This window comes from Tympanuchus pallidicinctus, unplaced genomic scaffold (genome assembly GCF_026119805.1).
Source record: "Tympanuchus pallidicinctus isolate F22 unplaced genomic scaffold, pur_lepc_1.0 scaffold3, whole genome shotgun sequence".
Classification (NCBI taxonomy): domain Eukaryota; kingdom Metazoa; phylum Chordata; class Aves; order Galliformes; family Phasianidae; genus Tympanuchus; species Tympanuchus pallidicinctus.
Genome location: NW_026294747.1, coordinates 49,411,806 through 49,431,132, shown reverse-complemented (window position 1 = coordinate 49,431,132; position 19,327 = coordinate 49,411,806). Strand labels below are relative to the sequence as shown.

General features: G+C 43.6%; 1 protein-coding gene across 10 annotated transcripts in view; it reads right to left on the bottom strand.

Moving 5' to 3' along the window:
- MARK3 (microtubule affinity regulating kinase 3) overlaps positions 1–16,840 on the bottom strand; it is a 61,576-nt gene extending 44,736 nt beyond the window's left edge. For 4 of the 10 annotated variants that reach the window (XM_052694496.1, XM_052694499.1, XM_052694497.1 and 1 more), the window contains exons 1-2: positions 16,189–16,835; positions 3,581–3,772 (exon numbers count right to left, since the gene is read on the bottom strand). In XM_052694496.1, the coding sequence (XP_052550456.1) occupies positions 3,581–3,772; positions 16,189–16,239 (243 nt within the window). In that variant the 5' untranslated portion in view covers positions 16,240–16,835. Of the gene's footprint in view, positions 1–3,580; positions 3,773–16,188 lie in introns of all 10 variants that reach the window. The other 6 variants (XM_052694491.1, XM_052694492.1, XM_052694493.1 and 3 more) reach the window with 4 other exon arrangements.
- Between the last annotated feature and the right edge of the window lie 2,487 nt (positions 16,841–19,327).

The following is a 19,327-nucleotide window of genomic DNA, read 5'->3' as shown; positions in this document are numbered from 1 at the left end:
GTATTAGCAGGATTACAACCGCCTTTGCTTTCGCCATACACACTGATAATGTGAGTTAAAACATCCCTCCTATGTGGCTTGAAAGAGGCACTTAAAGCGGTCGAAAAAAGCTGAAACACTAAGCAAAGCAACCAAACTGCATTCTGGTTATTTTCTCCCTCTTCAATTTCACTCTTTTTTCCAAATGATGAGCAAAAAAGACAAAGGATTCCTTGGAGTCAGACTTGGATCCTGAAAGAATTCTGTCCTAGTAGGAAACTTCAACTTCCTGGCTATCAGCTGAATACTGCCTTTACTGAACAGAAGGGTCCATATGTTCTTGGCTGTGATTCCAACCACCTTGGAAACAGCAAAAGGTAGTTTTATCTTTTAGATTAATTTTGGCAATGTGGCAAATTTGTCAGAGGAAATAATCTCTGATAATTTACAGCAGCAAATATATGGCTTAAAGTCAAAGAATTAACAAAAGCAGATTTACAATGAAGGTTCTTGATTTCAAACAGGCAGACAGACTACAGACAAAAGTCTCCTAGACAGTGGATCTGGAAGGAGTACATCTAAACACCAGCTCTAGTACAAGGAAGCCAACTCCCCCCCTCCTTACCTCCACAGGGAACAGGATATTCACTCCTTGGCCAAATTCAACCCCCTAAGTTGAATTGGTGTTCTGATCTCCCCCAGAGGGCTGCTCATTTTTCCCTTCCTGTGATTTGAGGGTAGGTTCTCATTCTGAACCTCAACAGATACATTCTGAAGATGGAAATGGAAAAAGTCCTTAGATTTGCTTCCGTTAGAAATATGAAAGCTTTCACCTCCAAAAAGAAAATTTCAGGGAAGGACTCCAGATGTAAGATGAATAAATACCCTAGAAGAATGCTTGAGCAAATATACCCACCTCACAAGAAACGATCAGAAAAGTGCAGATTTGCTGCATGACTTTGGAGTTACTCAGTACAGAGACATAAATAAGGAACAGCTGTAAAGTTAAATGGAGCTGGCATAGCCACACAGGTAAAAAGATGATGAAAGTAGGGTTAAAATACAGCAAGGATGTGGGAGAGACAAAAACACGTTTAAGAGCAACTCCCAAAACTAAGTATTTTATTTTAGGTTTCAGTAGATAGGGTGGAAAAAGGAACAGGAACAAAGACAGGACAGACAGCAGGAATGAGTGTGTAAAGCAGGAAGTCACAAATTCAGGAAGATGAGAGCTGTCTGCTGAGACCAGACCAAGAAAATTATTCCAGGACTAAGCGTGGTTTGAAGAATCACCTTTCTGTTGGTAGCAACAGCGACTTATAACACAAATACAAAATGATAACACAGATTTAGAAATTGAGAGCTGTTTGTTTTTGTTTTTGTTTTTTTTTTCCACAAGGGAAAAGTGAAGAAAGCACCTTATCAGCCTTCTGGCAGAGCCATTTACCACCAAATTCTTGAGCTCAAAACTTGCAAGGAAAAAGCAGGGAAACAGAAAGAAGGGTTAAATACAACAAACTTTCCCACTGCTAATTGTGCCTGATGGAAACACACCATGCATGCCTACCTTGGCTACTGCTAAGCCTCACTTAGGAGGACAAACAAATTACTGTACTAAACAAACTGGAATGTGCACAGGTCTATTAATTAGATAAACAACTGGGTGAAGAGATACTAGGTTGGAAGTAAATAAGAGTTTTACAAGGATCAGACCTGTGACCCATCCTGTTTAATACCTGTATCAGTGGCCTTCATCACTATGGTTTGACCTCCTATGTTAAGTTTGTTGAAGGAATTAAGAATCAATGTCAAAGACAATGGAGAACAGGTGTAAAAAAGCTTGGAGATGAGAATTAGCAATGGAAACAAGATCCAAAGTACAAAGTGCTGATGATGATCACGACCAAACCAAACATAACTGCTGTGAACAAGGTAACTGTAATCTAAGGACGGATCCAATAACTTCTGTAAGGGCAAGGGCAGACTAACGGCAGCGGGGAAACTGTCATCCAGTATGTTGCAAACAACACTAGCCACATACATCTAACATAGGAAACCACTATCAATGCACTATAGTTCATCTAGCAGGAAGAAAGTCTTGCACATCTCTCCTACAAAAAAGGAGAAACAGTTCAAAATACCTTCAAGTTATTCTTGCAAAAGTACCTTGTTTCCTTCAAAGGAATGCACTCCTTTAGGTACCCTGAACCAATGGCCAGACCCTTGGAAGCACTCATGCTTTGAATTGACTGAATGGCATCTATCCCATGAGAGCTGCAAAAACTTAGTACCTAAATCTTTCCAAGTTTGGCCAAAGATTTGATGGCATCCCATGATTTGCTGAAATCTCAAACAATAACAGCACACAGCTGTGTGCAACTAGAAGAAACCATAGCTGTATTTTTGCAAAGCAGTGTGTCACAAAGGCTGCAAATAGGCTCTATGATACTTATCTCCAACACTCATACCTACAATAATAGCAAAGAAATACTAAGTACGTGTATTTCCTGTGTTAAGAGCCAGTACAGAGGGAAGGAAATTTAAGGGGAAAGTAATTAACTGAAAATTTTTTCTAAGAAAGAGCACTAACTTTAACACCAGAAGGCAACTGCTGACCACCAGAACTGACAGCTTTGAAAACCAAACCAAAACAAATAATCCCTCTCAGCAACTCTTGCAAAGTGATGCCTCCTCAGCTTTTCCCAGTGATATTGGATTGGATTCCATATTAACTCATAAAAATAAATTCTCCTGAAGTACTATAATCAACTACTTAGTATTCTTCAAAAATTTCTGCTTTAATCAACATTTCATTAATTACACAGGTTTGTCAAGAATAGGTCAACAAGGAGTTTCTCTCTCTTTCAGTATGTAGTGTTGCTACTGATAAGATCAGCACTAAGATACACCTTGCTGTAATGAGCAAACAGCAACATAACTTTCCAAATCAGAACCATCATTAGGTAGAAGTTATTAATTATGTTACAGTGGCATGCAGAAACTAATTGCAGGGCTGAGTTAAACACTATGTAGAGATAGGAGAGTAAGCCTGTCTGCACCACACAGCAGAGCAGCAGACTCACAGAACAAACTGGAATGTCTTCCCAGAGCTGCAGACACTGGCAGAGCTCCTAGGAGACGCATCACTCTAACCAGAAAATGCTGTACTGGGCTATCCAGACCAAGCAGATCACCATAATCAAGGGCATGGATTCACTGCCTTTTCTGACTCCACTTCCAGTATAGTCCTGAGCTGTGCTGGTTAGCAACACCAAGAGGCAATCTTCCTAGCAAGCTTATTTGATTACTGTATATTCAGCCTGTTTTCCAGGAATGGAGAATTTAGACACGAATTCTGGTACCAAGCCTGAATGTAATTCACATGCACAGAGATTTGTAGAAAATGCAAATTTAAGAGACCTTTTTCAAAAGAAGCTATTTGAGGATCATTAGAACTAAAAATGCAGATTTTATTTTTAGGCTTTTTTCCTAAATCAGTGTTAATATCTCTAGTAAAAAGTTCACAGACTCGGATAGCATTATTTTAAGAGATAATCCCAATGACAGCAATTCACTGTTACTCATTCCAATACCACTTTACCTCTCTGCCTGTGAGGATGTGCCTCGCCAGCTTTACTTTTGCAAAATTCCCCTTTCCAATCGTTTTGAGGAGTCTGTAATTTCCAATATGTGGTTGCTCATCTGCACAGGAAGCTATAGAATTCCTGCAACGAGCTCCAGAGCGCCCAGTTCGAGAGGAAACTTCCTGTCGTCCATCTCCATGGGACGTGTGCTGCAATGAAAACATACACACATAAGGCTGAGAAATAAAGAAAAAAAATCATATCAATGTTGAGACAGTTTAATACTATTGATAAAACGAAAATTCTTCTCCAAGAGGGTTTTTTTCTTCTTGTGCTGAGATGCCTGTTCTTACAAAACTTCATGTCTGGAAATACACAAGACAGTCTGGAGAACTATGGAAGAAATCTTAACATATATAGAAACCTCAAATATTAATAGGTATAATTAATAGTAATTAATAGTACTTCTTCATCTCCTGGCAAAGAGCTTATATCTGAAAGAGAAGGTTCTCCTCACATCCCTTAGCTCCCAGCTCACGCCTGCAGTCTATACACCATTCTCATCAATTAAAGCATTAGTCACATACACTCAGTAGGCTGCAGATGTGGAGCAAGTGCTCGGCTCCACATAAGACAACAGGCTAAATTTACTGCCATCCCAGAATTCCTACATTGTGCTGTCTGTCTAAAGACATCCAGAGGAGGTTTAGGACAAAAAGCAGAAGGTATTCTTAATTCTCCCCTCTCAAAATGTTAAGATTTTCTGATCTCTTTGCTCATTCTTTTTGCTGATTATAGTTTTCAGAAGCAGTGGCATTCATCAAGAAGTTAAAGCATTAGCCTCAATGAAATCTTTGCTATAACCCAATCACAGAGAAGCTCATTTTTCTGTTCAAACACTACTCAAGCATGCAGGTCAGCTTAGGAGGATAGAACTTCAAGGTTCCTTCAAAAGCACAACCATAGAATGGTTTGGGTTGGAAAGGACCTTCAAGATCATCTAGCTCCAAATATGTAAGTACGTAGAGGCTTAGCTATCATTCCCTCTGTTTCAGCGTCTCAGTATCAAATACCCTTTCACTTACAAAAACATAACCATTAGATATCTGTTACACCAACAGCCAACAAGGACTTGCAACAGTGTGCTCAGGTATCTGTTTAACATATTGTTTGTAGCTTCATCTTTTCCATAAAGCACCACCTTTAGAAAGGGATCTTCAAATGTATATCCCATGGGTAAATCTACTCAGTTTCTATTGGAGACATCTATCTTGTCATCCCTTGGCAGAATGGAATAAGCTTTGTTTCATATATTTTATACTGCTTTGGGAATTCAAGAGTAAGGATTAGGCTTACCATATTATAAATACAAAAAGCAGCACATATACAAGCCTCCAAGAAAACAACGTTCAATCAAGGATTTAGAAGTACGTTTTCCTCTCAAGTAGTCTATGTATACTGTTCTGTTTCTTAAGGGAAAATTACATTTTCTGTATGACTGAAGTACAGTTTCTGTAATATAATGGTGTTTATTCTCCAAACAATGCAATTGCTTTCTCCCTCCTTGAAGTCTGTATCATATAGGGCAGCAAGAAGTTATCTCCATTTATCCCGCATTCCCTTCTGCTCTTTCCAACACTTGCCATGCTGTTTATTTGAGCCCCAAAGGGCCCCATCCAGTTATCTATCCCTTCAACTTCTTCCTGCATTAGTTGTAGCTTTTCTACTCTTGCTGAAACCCGACAGGGACAGCCAAAAACCTGGCAGACAGGTTTCAGTCTGAAATCACCACAGCAAAGGGACGAGAGATCATAACTGAAAAGTTAACAACCATGGTACAAGCAGAAATGAAAAAAAAAACAAAACAAAAACAAAACACATGCTCGCATGGCACTTGGCAAGTTCACACACTATTTAATAACCTGAGGTACCCTGTGACCACATACTCTGGCACCTTACGTTCCTCGGTTTGTTAATTTGAGTGCAACAGCTGTGATCAAATTATTTTTAAAGAGCCATTTGTTTCATTTACGAAATACTAGTGATAGGAAGGCTATATCAACCCGCAGAAATCTGTTGCAATAGTTACTATTTAAAAATAAAAGAATCAATGGTGGTGCATATAATGTTTTAGTGTCAATCTGGCTTTGGCTTCTCTTTATGGCCTGGCCATTGTTACCAGATTTCTACTTCCAGTGCAGCACTTAATTACTCTGGTCACATAATCCCTTTACTTTAATAAGATACATGTAGCCTCCCTAAGCAGCTGCTGTAAGAATGATTAAAGACTAGGAAATGTTTCTTGTAGTTCTTTTCAGAGCATTCCAATTTCTCCAACACCTTTAGTGGGGTTCATGCTTGCGCTGCGCACACCATAGCAGCAGCTGTTGCAGTTGGACAAAACACAGAGACTGCATTTGTATCTGACCACCCAACAGTAATCCCAACTCTGTGAATTACTGCTTCCCAGTCCCTTCACACGCACAACTCTCACTCCTGGTTCTTCACAAATATTACCTTACCTTTGGCTGCAGTGCAATACAGTTTCCTCACATGTACCTTATTACATGTTCCTGATGACTGGCCCATCCTGACCTACTTAGTATTTTAGCAATCTCCTCCTAGTTTTTAGGAATGGCAGTATACATGTCTTCCAAACCACTAACGGCACAAGAACCAAAAGCGTAAGAACCATAACAAGATCTACATTCAAGTGCTTGATAACAACTCCAAATTTTCAATACTATCTCAAGACCTATAACAACTGCTAAGTGCTTACCAATAGAGCATTCTCAAGGAGAGGATCAACAAGACTACCTGCATCCTCTCCAACAGCTGAAGGAACTACTAAAGCCAGTGAAATCCTGTTCCAACAATTTCACTGCTCTGCATGCCATTAGCGCCAGGCCAGTGCTGGATGTCCAGGATGCCCTCTTCATCCCCACATGCAGTGGCACACCAATGCCAATCCTTTATACTCCCCTAACTTTGACTTCCAACACACCTTGTTACAGGTAATGCAGAGAATTTCTCTGTCAGCTCCTAATACCTTCAAGTGTCAAGTCATTCAGACCTGCTAGAAAAAAAAAAGCAGCAACTGCTGATGCTAGATATTAACACCCTCCTAAACTGCTATCCCTTGCAACCAGGGGCTGGGATGTCCTGCAGAGGATCATGAGGATATTTCTTGGATGCGTTAGAGGAAGGCTCACTTTTAATTCACGTACAGCACTCCAGGAATACAGCTGCCCTATTTATGTGGCACTACACTGAGCTGATGATTTACCTCAGAAAGGGAAGTAAAGCAGAACTAATTAGGTGACAACCTTTCCACATCTGGGCACGTGGTACAGGCACACACACTGCCTGAGCTGCCTGACCTACCTCACGTGCAGTTCAGACATGGGCATCAGGTACAGCGTACTCTCAAAGCAGAGAACTTGTGTACAGTCTATTCATAACTCATCTTCCTCATATTCTCCTACTCTGTATAAGCATTATTAGATAAAAAACAGATACTTACATATTCTATTTAATGTAGTAAAACACTTCAGTTAATATGTTTTGAGAGCCTCATTGTCCTCTGTTGAGGAATGACTTCTTGTGTCCTATCATCTTCTTCATGCTTTCTAGCTTCGCACTTAAAGGCAGGAATTAACAGCTGTGAACTTATTTGGATGAGTGTTGATAAATTTAACATAATCTCCTTGTATGGAGGTTTGCATTTCCACCCTAACTCTGATTATTTCTTTTCAAAAACATGACCTTTTTCAGTTGTGTTTTTGGAATATCAAGCTGTGTGTTCCTAAGCAGTTCAGTTCTCTCCAACTGACTCGCTCAGAGCTTGCGTTCAGCTCCATAGAAATCTGTCCATTTACAGCAATACCTAATTTTGACTTCTATTTCATCTCACATCAGTAAACCTATCAGCAAGTCCTTCTTCTATTAAATACAGAATTATACTGAACAGAAGACAAGCTTTCTAAAAACTCCAGAAACAAGTTTACAGTTTCAACGTGGGTTCTTTTGTTTTACTGATGGAAATGAAGGAAGAGAAGTTGGTAGCATACAGTACTAAAAGGTGCAAAGTCAAAAAGCCATTTCTTTGAGCCCCAAAGGGCCCCATCCAGTTATCTATCCCTTCAACTTCTTCCTGCATTAGCTGTAGCTTTTCTACTCTACCCAAATCATTTTCAAGAACCCACAGAAGAAAAGCTAAATGGCGTAGGCAAAAAGTACAAATTAGCTGGTCCAGGAACAGTTCATGTCAGGCATTAGATTGTAAAGCATTTGACTACTCAGCTTCCTAAAGGCAGCTACTTTGATGTAGCAAAAAAGCATCACTGCAGTCTATCAGCTCCTATCCCCTCCTGAAGAAACAGTGGTGCAGGGAAGCCTGCTATCCTGAAAGTGGAGACCTGAAGGAACGGGACTAAATGCTATGCATGGGCTTGGACTAGTCAGTGCTCCAGCTCATTTTAAAATCAAGGTTGCCTGAATACTGCTTGTGAGAAGAAAATGTTTTCCTCTATATTTCAACAAGCATCGGGTTCAATTTCTAAATCTTTTAAAGACTTCAAAGGCTTGCTTTTGTTTGTTTTGCACATGGTAGGGAGGTCCTCTAAGAAAAACTGTAAGTTTCCTAGCCAATTAGACCCCTGTCCCAACACCACTCTGCTAATACTCAACCCATGATTTGGAAACACAGTAAAACATCTCCACTTGTGTGACCTTACTGTGAGGAACTGAGCCCAACACTAACTGGAACTGGAACACAACACAAAACCCACCTTTTCACAAAAGCCTTCCCCCAGTGATGAGCTGACATCCTTTCATAGCCAGACAATGATTAGCATGAAGAGAAAGAAAAAGAAAAGTAAAAAGCAAACAAAGTATGAATGTGCTGGTTAACTGAAACTGCTCTGGTAGGTGTAAGCTTTATCCAGTATCTGTATGCTTAGAGAGATCTTAACATTCTAAGCACTGAAACCCACATGGCAAGGGATGACTACTGTCAAAGTTGTTGTAATAATTAAAAAGGTGCCAGCAGCTAAGGAAACACCAGGAAGAGACAGAATCTGATATTCACTGGAAGAGCTGAAAAAATATGAAAAAATCCAGCACGGCGAGGACATGCAAAAATACCGTATGATGGTCAATAGGAAGCGTTTTTTCTGAAACAGGGAGGACAAATGCTATCAACATTTTTGTTTAAAGTGGTCATGGTGCACAGTGTCAAAAATTACTTTCCAATCAACCCAATGAACAAAGAAAAATCAATCTTACAAAAATCTCCAGGAACGTTTACCACCTTAGCTGTTGTCATGTCTGCATGAAACACTACGCAGAGATGTTGCAGAGCTTCTGGGAGAGCTGTCAGACCAGCAAGAACCGCGACAGTCTCAGCAGATTCACAATTTTTAATTATAGCTAAAAAAGTTACAGCCTAGTCTTTACATAACTAATCACCTAAACATTCCAGGACACAATAAACATCTGAGACACCAAGTAGATCTCTTCATTACTGCATCCTGTGTACACGGCATATAAACACATGGGAATTTTTCACCCTCCACATCTTTCACAGCAGTAACTTAAGGAAAACATATCAGGACATACATCATAGACTTTCAAAGCACCCAAATATTTTAAGTTATATATTTTAAGACTAACTTCCCTGCAACTCTTCCTAACAGTCCGTTGCACTTTACTTCACATTTATTGTTAATGCATTTTCGAATGCACAGACTGCTGAGTACTACTCACGGTAAGAGAACAGAGATTAGCCCTAAAAATATTCACAGAGGGAGTGTCTTATTGTGCAGATATACCCGTGAAAAAGCAGAGTAAGGTATCCTGTGACTGCTTACAAAGGAATTCCGCCGGCAAGTCAAAACAAAGACCTCAGTTTCTACTAACGACTGAGGTTTCATGGCAAACACTTGGCCATAATTATCTATATAAAAATCAGTATTCAATCTTTAAATCATTGTTTATTATAAAATATCACATTATTTTCCTGTATTACACAATAGAAGATAGCAGTAAGGTATTTAATTCCCTTGCACCATTGACCAGTGCACAAAGCAGGACACGGAGGGGGATGGACCTTGTTGGGCCCACTGTGCTGTGCTTATGTATGCATAACTCTTGTGCTTCATCACATATCTTTAAAAGGTGGTTTTTAAATTAGCTCACTACATAATCAATCTTAAGGAACAACGGCCATGTCTTCCATCTCATGAAATTTTAAGTGCTGTCTTACAAAGGCAAATGCTATCCAACGTGGCACTCAGTTATCAGCCCACAACAGCAGATTTATTCACTGAGCAATGGCCATTGTGGCTGCTGGGATCGAGTGGAACAACTGAGAGGGTCAGGACTCAGCAAGAAATAAAGAGACTTTCTGTAAACACCGTGTAGTCAGCGAAGAAGTGGAAATGCTAATTTGGATGCTTCCACTGTGAAAAGGTGGAGGACTTGCTGCACAGTTCTTGGCCTGCTGTCGTACTCATTTATTTATCTGGTATGACACTTTGGGAAAATGAATAGCCAGTTTAATTAGGTCACACTTGTCAAACAACTGGTTTAAAGAGAACCTTAAGAGCAAATACAATCTTTGTATACCTCTTGACATACATTCTCAGTTCTGCCTACAGGTGTGAGTGGAGTACAGGAAGAAAGGAGGGCAAAAACCAGCAGTGAGAGAGGCCAAGGCAGCAACAGCACAGACTAGCACAGCAACTTCCTCCCAGCATGGGGCAGCACACAGGCATGTGGCACAGACTGATGCATGATAGACCTCCCTACTTCACAGAGGATATATTGCTAATGAGGGGCTCGCACTCAGCTCTCAGACACTTGCAAATTTTGGCCATAGCCAGCCTGTGCTAAAGGTATGTGACAGAGCTGGACACCACCACCCTAGAGATGAGGGTGGATAGAGCTGGCAGCCCACACTACAGCCTGCGGCAAGGGACAGAGCCTGCCCTTCAGACGTGCAGGTTTCAGCCTAGAGTTCTTCACCTCTCACCACTACAGGCTGTGCTGATGCATTTGATACTGTTTGGGTCATACTCCATACAATGTATGAAAGAGGGAATTTGTAATTCCGTGATTAGCGCTGAACAACAGCAGTGAAGAAATCCTGCTTATACAATCAAAAAGATAAGTCTGGGGCCAGTCAGAAAAGCTTTTTAAAAGCTCTTTTGTTGCCTCACATTATCAAGATCTGACATTTACCATATCTTTCAAGCCAAAGTTTCTTTACTGCTGATTAAAACAGATATTTATTGACATCAGCCTGGGGAACAGTAGCTGAAGAGCCAACCATATTCTAACCTTCATCAACAATACTGCCAACTAAGTCGTTTCCAGAATCATCATTGTCAGTAATTACATGCTAAACAAAAAAAAACCTCGTAGTCAGTTTTCAAAGACCACAGTGAGCTTGCAGATAGAGAATTTTGTTTAGGCTTTAACCCTGCAGGAACAAATTTTATTTGAAAGTTAATTTCTGTTTATATGTACACAAACACACAGAGCTCAATGAGCTGCTGCTTTACGGGCCAAGAATTCTTATTAACCTGAGGGCTTCACCGGGAGGCTGACAGCAGCGTTATCACAGGTGTGCTCAGCACCTTTCAGGCCTATGCCTTAGCAGCAGTAGGCCTGTATTCCCCACACACACTCAGTGATTTTTAGAGGCTGATGATCTCCACATTAAGCAGAGCCAACCTCGACACGACACAAGCCAAAACCAAAGCGACCTCCATTTCTGATCTGGCTGCCACCAACAAGGCAGCATTACTTGGCGGAGGAGGAAGTTGCAGACGCATGCTATTTAAATATCACATGAAATGGAGATTAGGGAGACAAATGCCTCCACTCTTAGAATTCCTCAGGCTTAAGTCACCTGTGATGTGTGGTCACTGGGGATTGTCTGCTCACATCAACAGGAATGTTCCCAACTAGAATTAAAACAGAGAATCTGGCAGGTGAGTGAATTGGTAAGAAATCTTAGGAGGAAGTCTACTAAGTTTTGGATATTAAAAACCAGATCTGCTCTTTCTGTTTTCTTTCAGTAATTTCCATAGCTGTGTTCTGTTCTACAGACTGCTTCTTCTAATAAGCCACACTGAGAGGTATTAATAAATAAAACACAGGAACACCAAGTCTGATTTTCTAACTAATTCTGGCATATGGTCCCACACTCTGTTTTTCTGAGCTACTGAAACAATGTAAAAGATAAATAAAATGTGAGCTGGTAGTAGCACGAGAACACAATCTGAATGGTGCACCACTGCAGTCATTTGTTAAAGAGAAAAAACAACCCTATTTTAAGTTGTCCTAGCCTTTAGGCTGGCTTAAATCAAAAAGAACCAAAATTCTAAAGACACGTTTCTAGCCTTTCCCATCTGAACTAGATGGTCCTCTTTTCTCCTTTGTGTCAGTATTTACAGCCACACAAAACAGAAATAAAACCACTGTTTTAAAGGATTCATTTCAGTCAGATCACACAGCTGACCAGACTTGTTGTACAGCTCCGTGATTATCAGCGCCAACACAAACCACGGGTGGGAAGGGGCAGCCCAGGCTGATTCCTGCAGCAGCCCTACACCGGTGGAACTGACAGTGATGAGATGATACAGCACAGGTTGTTCAGCAGGGCAGAGGCATCAACCGTCCCCTTTTGACGGCAATACTACACAGCCTAATTGGTTTTTGTTGTAGTTGTTGAGTACAACCACCATGGTAGTGGGCTATCAGGTATCCTAGGCACTAAGAAATGTACAAAAAACATTTCTGCTCTTGAAAATTATATAAATAATATAATAAAACAAAAATAAAAATACACCCCAGATGAAGTGATTAAAAAATATTTAATTTCTAGATATTCTTCCACCTTTACCCAATTTAACTCAGAACTTTTATACCGGTGAAAAATGAGAGAACTGTCACAGCTGTCCCTGTAAAAGAAAATCCAAGACAGTAGAGCACAGGCATGCTGCCCTCATCATCCCCTTCTTAAAAACCACACCATGGAGGAAAGCATTCTGATTACGGATCTATCCGTAATAGGAGAAGTCTGATAAATAATATATAGAATAATGCCAGCTTGTCTACTGTCTGCAAATGCTCTAATGCATTTCATACCTAACTGGTAATAATAAATCAAGAGGCAGCACTAAGCTTTACAGTACCTTAAAAGTAAATTTTTGAATCTATTCTCAACTTTACAAAATCTTCTTTAAATAAAAATTCAATGGGACACTTTTCCTGCACAGAATCCTTTTGTACAGGCTTGTACAAGCACAGTTGCCATCACACTGGTGCTGTTCAATAGCAAATTTTTCACATTAGACACAGTTGTGGACAGAAGAGCATATTTTAGTCTCGCTTTTACTCAAATTACTTACATTTGGAATTCAGAACGGTCTGCAGCACTGACATTACCTTCTCTTCCCCTCAGAAACACAGCTGTGCAACTAACAGAGGTTCAAATTAAATACTTTAGTCTAAAACTTCGCTATTTCATGCTCTTAAAAAAAATTAAACTAACCTTCCACACCACCTGTATTTCCTTCTTTCTATCGACACTAACATCTTGCCATTCCTTGGGAATTTTTATGGGCATTTGTCCTGTTCTCCAGGACCTCACTCCTCCTGCTCCTATTTCTTTGTTCCTGGTTGTCCTCCATCCTGTCATACGCACAACCCTCTGTGGCTCCTCTTTTCCACCATCTACCATCTTTCCACACTCTTTCTTCCTCCGTGGATCTTCTCTCCCCTCATCACTATTAAAATAGGATTGGTCATCCTTTTCTCCCTAAAAGTCCTTCTTCTACACTGACCCTTCACTTCCAGTTTTGGATGAAGGTCTATGCCATTTCTCTTATGTGCAGGACACAATTCTGCAGATAGCAGAAGAGAAGGGAAGACAATTCTGAGAACCTCTCCTTCACTTGTGTCCCCTGAGCAGCTGGCAGTCACTGCTGTGAAAGACATCACCAGTGAGGAGCTGTTCCACCTTTGTGGTGAGCAGCCAGCTCATTTGCAGGCAAACAGCCAGCTCCCAACTGCCCAAGTGTGAAGTTCCTATGATCACAGATCATCTGGGATGCCTTTCCTCTCAACACCAGGTGACTCCTCGCCAAATTCTTTAATCTGAGGCACTTACAGCTTGATGGCTGCCAGTGGCTTTGGGGGAAAGTCACTGTGACTGCATTTCCACTTCAGCAGTATGTGCATGATGAAGCACCTCAGTGCTATCCACCACCTTCAAAGTAAAAAAAAATCAAGTGCTGACAATTAGACCTTGTCTATTTAACAGGAACTGCCAAGTGCTGAACGTGGTTAACTGCAAGTATAGACAATGATAATTTACGTGCACCATCATTCTGGAGGCTAACTCCGCATTCAAAACTGCATGTATAGGCATGGATAAAATGCGATCAGCTTACTTATACCACATTCAGCACCAGCCAAGGCTTTCTTAGCAGTGGTAATCTTCCAAACAGCATTGAGAGGGTCCACCGCCATGCCCCAAAGGCTGGCTGAACACCTTGGCACTTCTTAAGCCATCTGAACTTCAAAGAGTCCTATGAATATTAACTAACTTCTCTTAAGTGGAAGAAAATCAAGGGTTCCATTCACCTGTGAAAACACTGCATTGGGCTTCAGGCTGGAAGAACAATTAGTTGACGCATCAAAAATGCTACATTTTGTATTTAAAAATATAACAGTTAATTTTGTATCCACTTCCAGGCTATGGGTAACTCACCCAGACCAAATGTAGATTGAAATTTTAAAAAGGCAAAGCAAGTATCCAATTGGTGAAGTCCTAGATCACCAACAGTCAGAACATGAGAGAGGGCTTCTCCAGGGCTGCAGCACCTTACTGTGGGATCACTGCAACGGATCTGGAAGCGACTCATGTTGGTTGCTTCCTGCCAGTATCACTACCTACAGGTATTTCTGTGGTCGCCAGCCAAAGCACGGCAGTTGAAAGATATGCCTTAATCAAAACCTAAGGCGACTCATCTGCAAGCCAGACAACCCCTGTATGTTAAATTATGGAGATGACTAAAGAGAAGTGTCAGACCAACGTTTTGAAGTGAGAACAAGGTGCCTTAAGTGGAAGATATGTAAAGCCTAACTTCAAGTGCTAAAACACTCTGCTTGTGAATAATGCATTTCATCAAGCACATGCTAAGTCTTTCTACCATTAAGCTATCCATAGCGGGGTTGGAGTTAACCACACTGGAGAACCTTATCTAAGCAGCACCTAAAAGGATTTACTGGAAGGCCTCCATGCGTACACCTGGAGCTCCAAAGTCTCAGTAAGGTTTATCCACAGACAAAACAATTATCTGAATAAACTGTATTTTCTGGAGTGTGCTGCATCACCTCTCCCCACGGCATAGGAAGAGTCACATAGCACTTTAATTACTTTCTTCCACAAGGCAGGAAGCTCACTGAGATTTTACAACCAAACATGCTTAGTTGGCTTTTTGTTCAATGCAGCCCTTAGCCTGCAGGTTGCATCTAGTGCTAAAACAAATAAAGATCACAGAAGTTAGAAGTGCCTATTATGTCAATAAAATCCAAATCCCTCCTAATGCAGTAATTGTTCCACGCAGCGTGTTTTCCAGTGCTTTGTCTGGTCTTGTTTTGAACAATGGGGCAACCATCACCTTCCTTAGACTATTTATGGGCTGAACAATCCAACAGTTTTTCCTGATCTGCAACCAAAGTTTCCACCTTTTATGTCAGACACATACGCAAGCCCTCACAAAAACCCTCCTCTGTCAAGTTAAGAATCTCATCTCTATAGAGCCCCTGAGAGCCTTTACAGAAAGCTCAATACCAAGTTCACCCATCGACTCATTTCAGGCTACAGCAACTGACAACTCCCTTCTGCACAGCCTCTGCATTTTCCCCCAGCAATGAAAAACGCTCAGACAGGATTACCCCGGGATCAAGTAAGTTTTCATACAGAAGAAGCACAGCTCTTATTTGCAAAAAGGGAGGCTCCCACCCAGCTTCATTTTTGGCTGCCTGCTCATGCGGTACCACCTCTGTATTTTTTCCCCTTTAGCCTATGACCTGCGCGATTGTTAACACAGCAGCTCGGCTCGATCTCGTCAATAAAACCTAAGAAAAACATAATTAAAAAGGAACAGGCTCTCTGGATCGGAAGCGGATTTCAATAAAACGGACCTTTCCGTGCCATCGGCACAGGTGACGGAGCCCAACAGCGTCACCGCCGTGCAGAACCCCGCACACCAGCGGGGAAGAGGCCCATTATGTAGGTCACCTCGCCCACCCCTCCCGACGCTCAGCGCTCGCCATCTGCTCGCTCCGAGGCGATGCAGCCGCTCCGGGCACTGAGCGCGCAGCACCGGGGCGGGATTCCTCCTCCTCCCCGCCGCGTTAGGGACCCGCGCAGCCCCGCTCCTGCGAGACGCCGCGATGCGGCGGCAGAGCCGAGCAGGCCGCCGGGTCTGCCGGGAGGCACGCGGCGCTCAACGGGCTAGAAAGGAGAACAAACGTAAGGATAAGCCGGCCCGGGGACGGAGGCAGGCGGCGCTCGGGGCGACGTCCCCACGCCTGCGGTACTCACGTTCTCGGTGTCGCGCTCGTTCACCGTGGGCAATGGAGTCCGAGTGGACATTTTCCCTCGCTCGGGCACCAGCGCTGCCCGCGGCGCGCACTCGCACTCGCACACCACCCCCGGGCCGGGCCGGGCCGCGCTTCTGCTGGGAGGCGTCGGGCGCAGAAAGCCACCATGAAGGACGAGGTGCCGGGGGGCGGCGTCGCTCCGTGTCCCCCCGCCTCCGCGGCCGCGTTAGATACCCCCGAGGGAGCGGGGCGGCCTCTCGCCCTCCGCCTGCCGCGGGCTCATCCTACGCTCAGCCGGGCCGGGCGGGGGGCTCAGCGGCGGTGCCTCATCGGGCGGTGACGGCGGGGGAAGGGGACGGCGGAGGGGCTGCCGGGGAAACGGAGCGGCTCGGCCCGTCTCGCCGGCCCCTCGGCGGCTGAGCGCAGGCCGCCCACCGGGTGGGCTCCCCGCTCTTTGCCCCCGCTTCACCGGGCCGCCACCGCTCCTCGCATCCCGCCCAGCGCCCGGTTAAGGCCGGCACCCCGCGGGCCGCCGGCGGGCTGGGGACGGTGACTGCCCGCCCGCCCGTCCGCTTCTCCTTTCCGTCCTTCCTCCCGCGCTCGCCGCCAGCCGCCCCCCGCCCCTCCGCCGCTCCCTGACGAGCCAAGATGGCCGCCCGGCTTCCTCCGCGCCGAGCCCAGCTCCGACATGAACCGGAAGGGCCCACCCCGCGCCCGGCCGCGGCGAGGAGGCCGGCGGCGTGTTGCTAGGGGCCGGGCCGGGCGGGGCGGGGAGGAGCCGGGCTCTGCCGTTCTCTGTGCGGCTCTGAGCGGGCTCCTCCTCCGCACGGCCTCGAGTGGGACTCTGGAGGGGGGTTGGGGTGGCTGGGAGGGCGGGGCTGGATGGAAGTGGTGTGAATGGAGGGAGTGTGAAGGAACATCGGTGGAAACGTGTCGCTAAATAGGAGCCCTCGTCCGCAGAGAGGCTGTGGGGATGTAGGGTCGGGCCCACTGCCCGTTTATAGGCAGAGCAGGGCTGCTCACGGTCAGGGTGCTTCCCTGCTGCGTGTGCAGAGCAGGTTTGGGCCTTGAGTGTCTTGCTGCCTTCCTGCTGTGTCTCTGGGTCCAAAGAGGAACGTGTGCGTGTGATGAGGGCAGCTCACGTGTGCTTAAAGCCTGGGGCTGCTGCAGCTCTGAATGTTCACTTGATGGAGAGTGGAAGCCTGTGCCCTCAGAATGTGCTGTTTCTGCCCAGAAATCACTGCAGTCACTGTCAGGAATACGAGGAAGTTCATAGAACTGTAGCACCATTGCAGTTGGAAGGGATCTTTAAAGGCTGTTTACTCCAACCCCCCTGCAACGAACAGGGACACCCACAGCTCCATCAGGTGCTCAGAGCCCCCCCCCAGCCTGACATTGGCTGTCTGCAGGGATGGGGCATCCATCACCTCTCTGGGCAACCTGTGCTAGTGCCTCATCACCCTTATTGTACAAAACATCTTTTTGTTTGGTTTTGAGTTTAAATCTCCCTTCTGTTAGCTTGAAACCATTTCCCCTGTCCTATCACAGCTTAAGATCTTGATATAGTCATGAGTGGATCTAATAAGAATGGGAAAAAGAAGTAACCTTTGTGTTTTTAATACATAGCTAGTGTATGGGAACTGTTGATCACGGCCTGAACCTCTGATTGACCACCTGAGGCGAGGAATGAGTCAACCACGGGAGCACAGCTGAAGACAATTCACCTCTGCTACCAGAAGGGATGGAGCCTGGCTCCACCTCTCCTAGATCCCATTTAAGTGCTGACTGTCATTCAGGAATGTTCTCTTTTTGGAGATTGCTCCTTGTGGAGTTTACTGTGAGTCTATGCTATTAGTGAGCATTTTCATTTGTTTTGATTAACTTTCTGTTGCAGTAATCTTACTAACCTTTGTACACCTATTGACTATATAGCTATCTTAGAAACAGACATAGTTCTGTTATTTTTTTCTGGAGAAAAGGCAGAAGAAATCATCTCCACAGAAATAAATGTGGGGTTAGATGGGATTTGTAGCAGTTTGTTATCTCTGGAGATCCGACAGCATAGCGGTAACATTTTGTCTTTCTAAAGCCTAATTTATCTGGCAAACTTTATGTCTTATAAATATTTACCAGCTTAGCCTTGAAATCCATCCTGCAATGTGGGTGATATTTTCCCACTTTCAGAGACACTAGCAAGGATTAGTAGCCTCTGAGTACTATCCAACTAAAAAGTTGCTTGTCTTGTTACTTTATCATGGAGGCTACCAAACTCCACACCCATAACCAGTAGAAGGAGAAACTCAGTAGATTCATGTCCTCCTTGGTCTCAAGCCAAGCTGACACCTTCTTTTATGTCAGTGACAAAAGAATTTTGGGTAATTTGAAGAATATTTATCCTTTGTGTTGGTGTTTCATAGAATTGTTAAGCTTGGAAAAGACCACTAATCCAATCATCAACCCATCATGTGTATGCACATATATACGTATCTATCTATATATATATATATCCATGTGCATATATGCTCAACTTACGTGTAGGAGCTGCTCTCCTTCCATAGCAGGCAAGACCCTTTGTGTTGGAAACAGAGAGGGAGTTGTGTCTATCTGATGTGCCCAGGTCAGTCGCAGCAGAGCAGGGAGAAATCGCCTGGCTTGCTGCTTTCGCCAAAGGGCGGCTGCTTCTTCATTTTTGGCTGCCAAAAGAAGGTGTCCTTTACAATTTCTTTATAAAGAATGGTAACTGACTTATGATAGAGTCAGAAAAAGTAAAAATAGGTAGAGATTTACTTTGGTTGTTAACCAAATGCTTTCATCCTGCATTGGTGGGGACTGCAGCTGACACAGGAGTGCTGAACTGCCAGCACCAAAGCCTGGGAGTGGTTTTCAGAGTGTGTGTTGAGTTCCCCTGTGCTGTTAGTGTGTACAAACACACACCAAGTGACACTGAAGTATGGGGCTATAAAAACTTGTATTGCTATATATTGCTATATATACACAGATAAATCCAATCTATCCCATTATGTGTGGTCAGGTGAAAGTCCTAGGCCTGTCTATCCGATAGAAGTTCTGCTATTACTTTGGGTAAAGCCCACATTTAACACTGCCCAAATTAAACAGAGCTGAGAGCGGGTGGCAAAGGA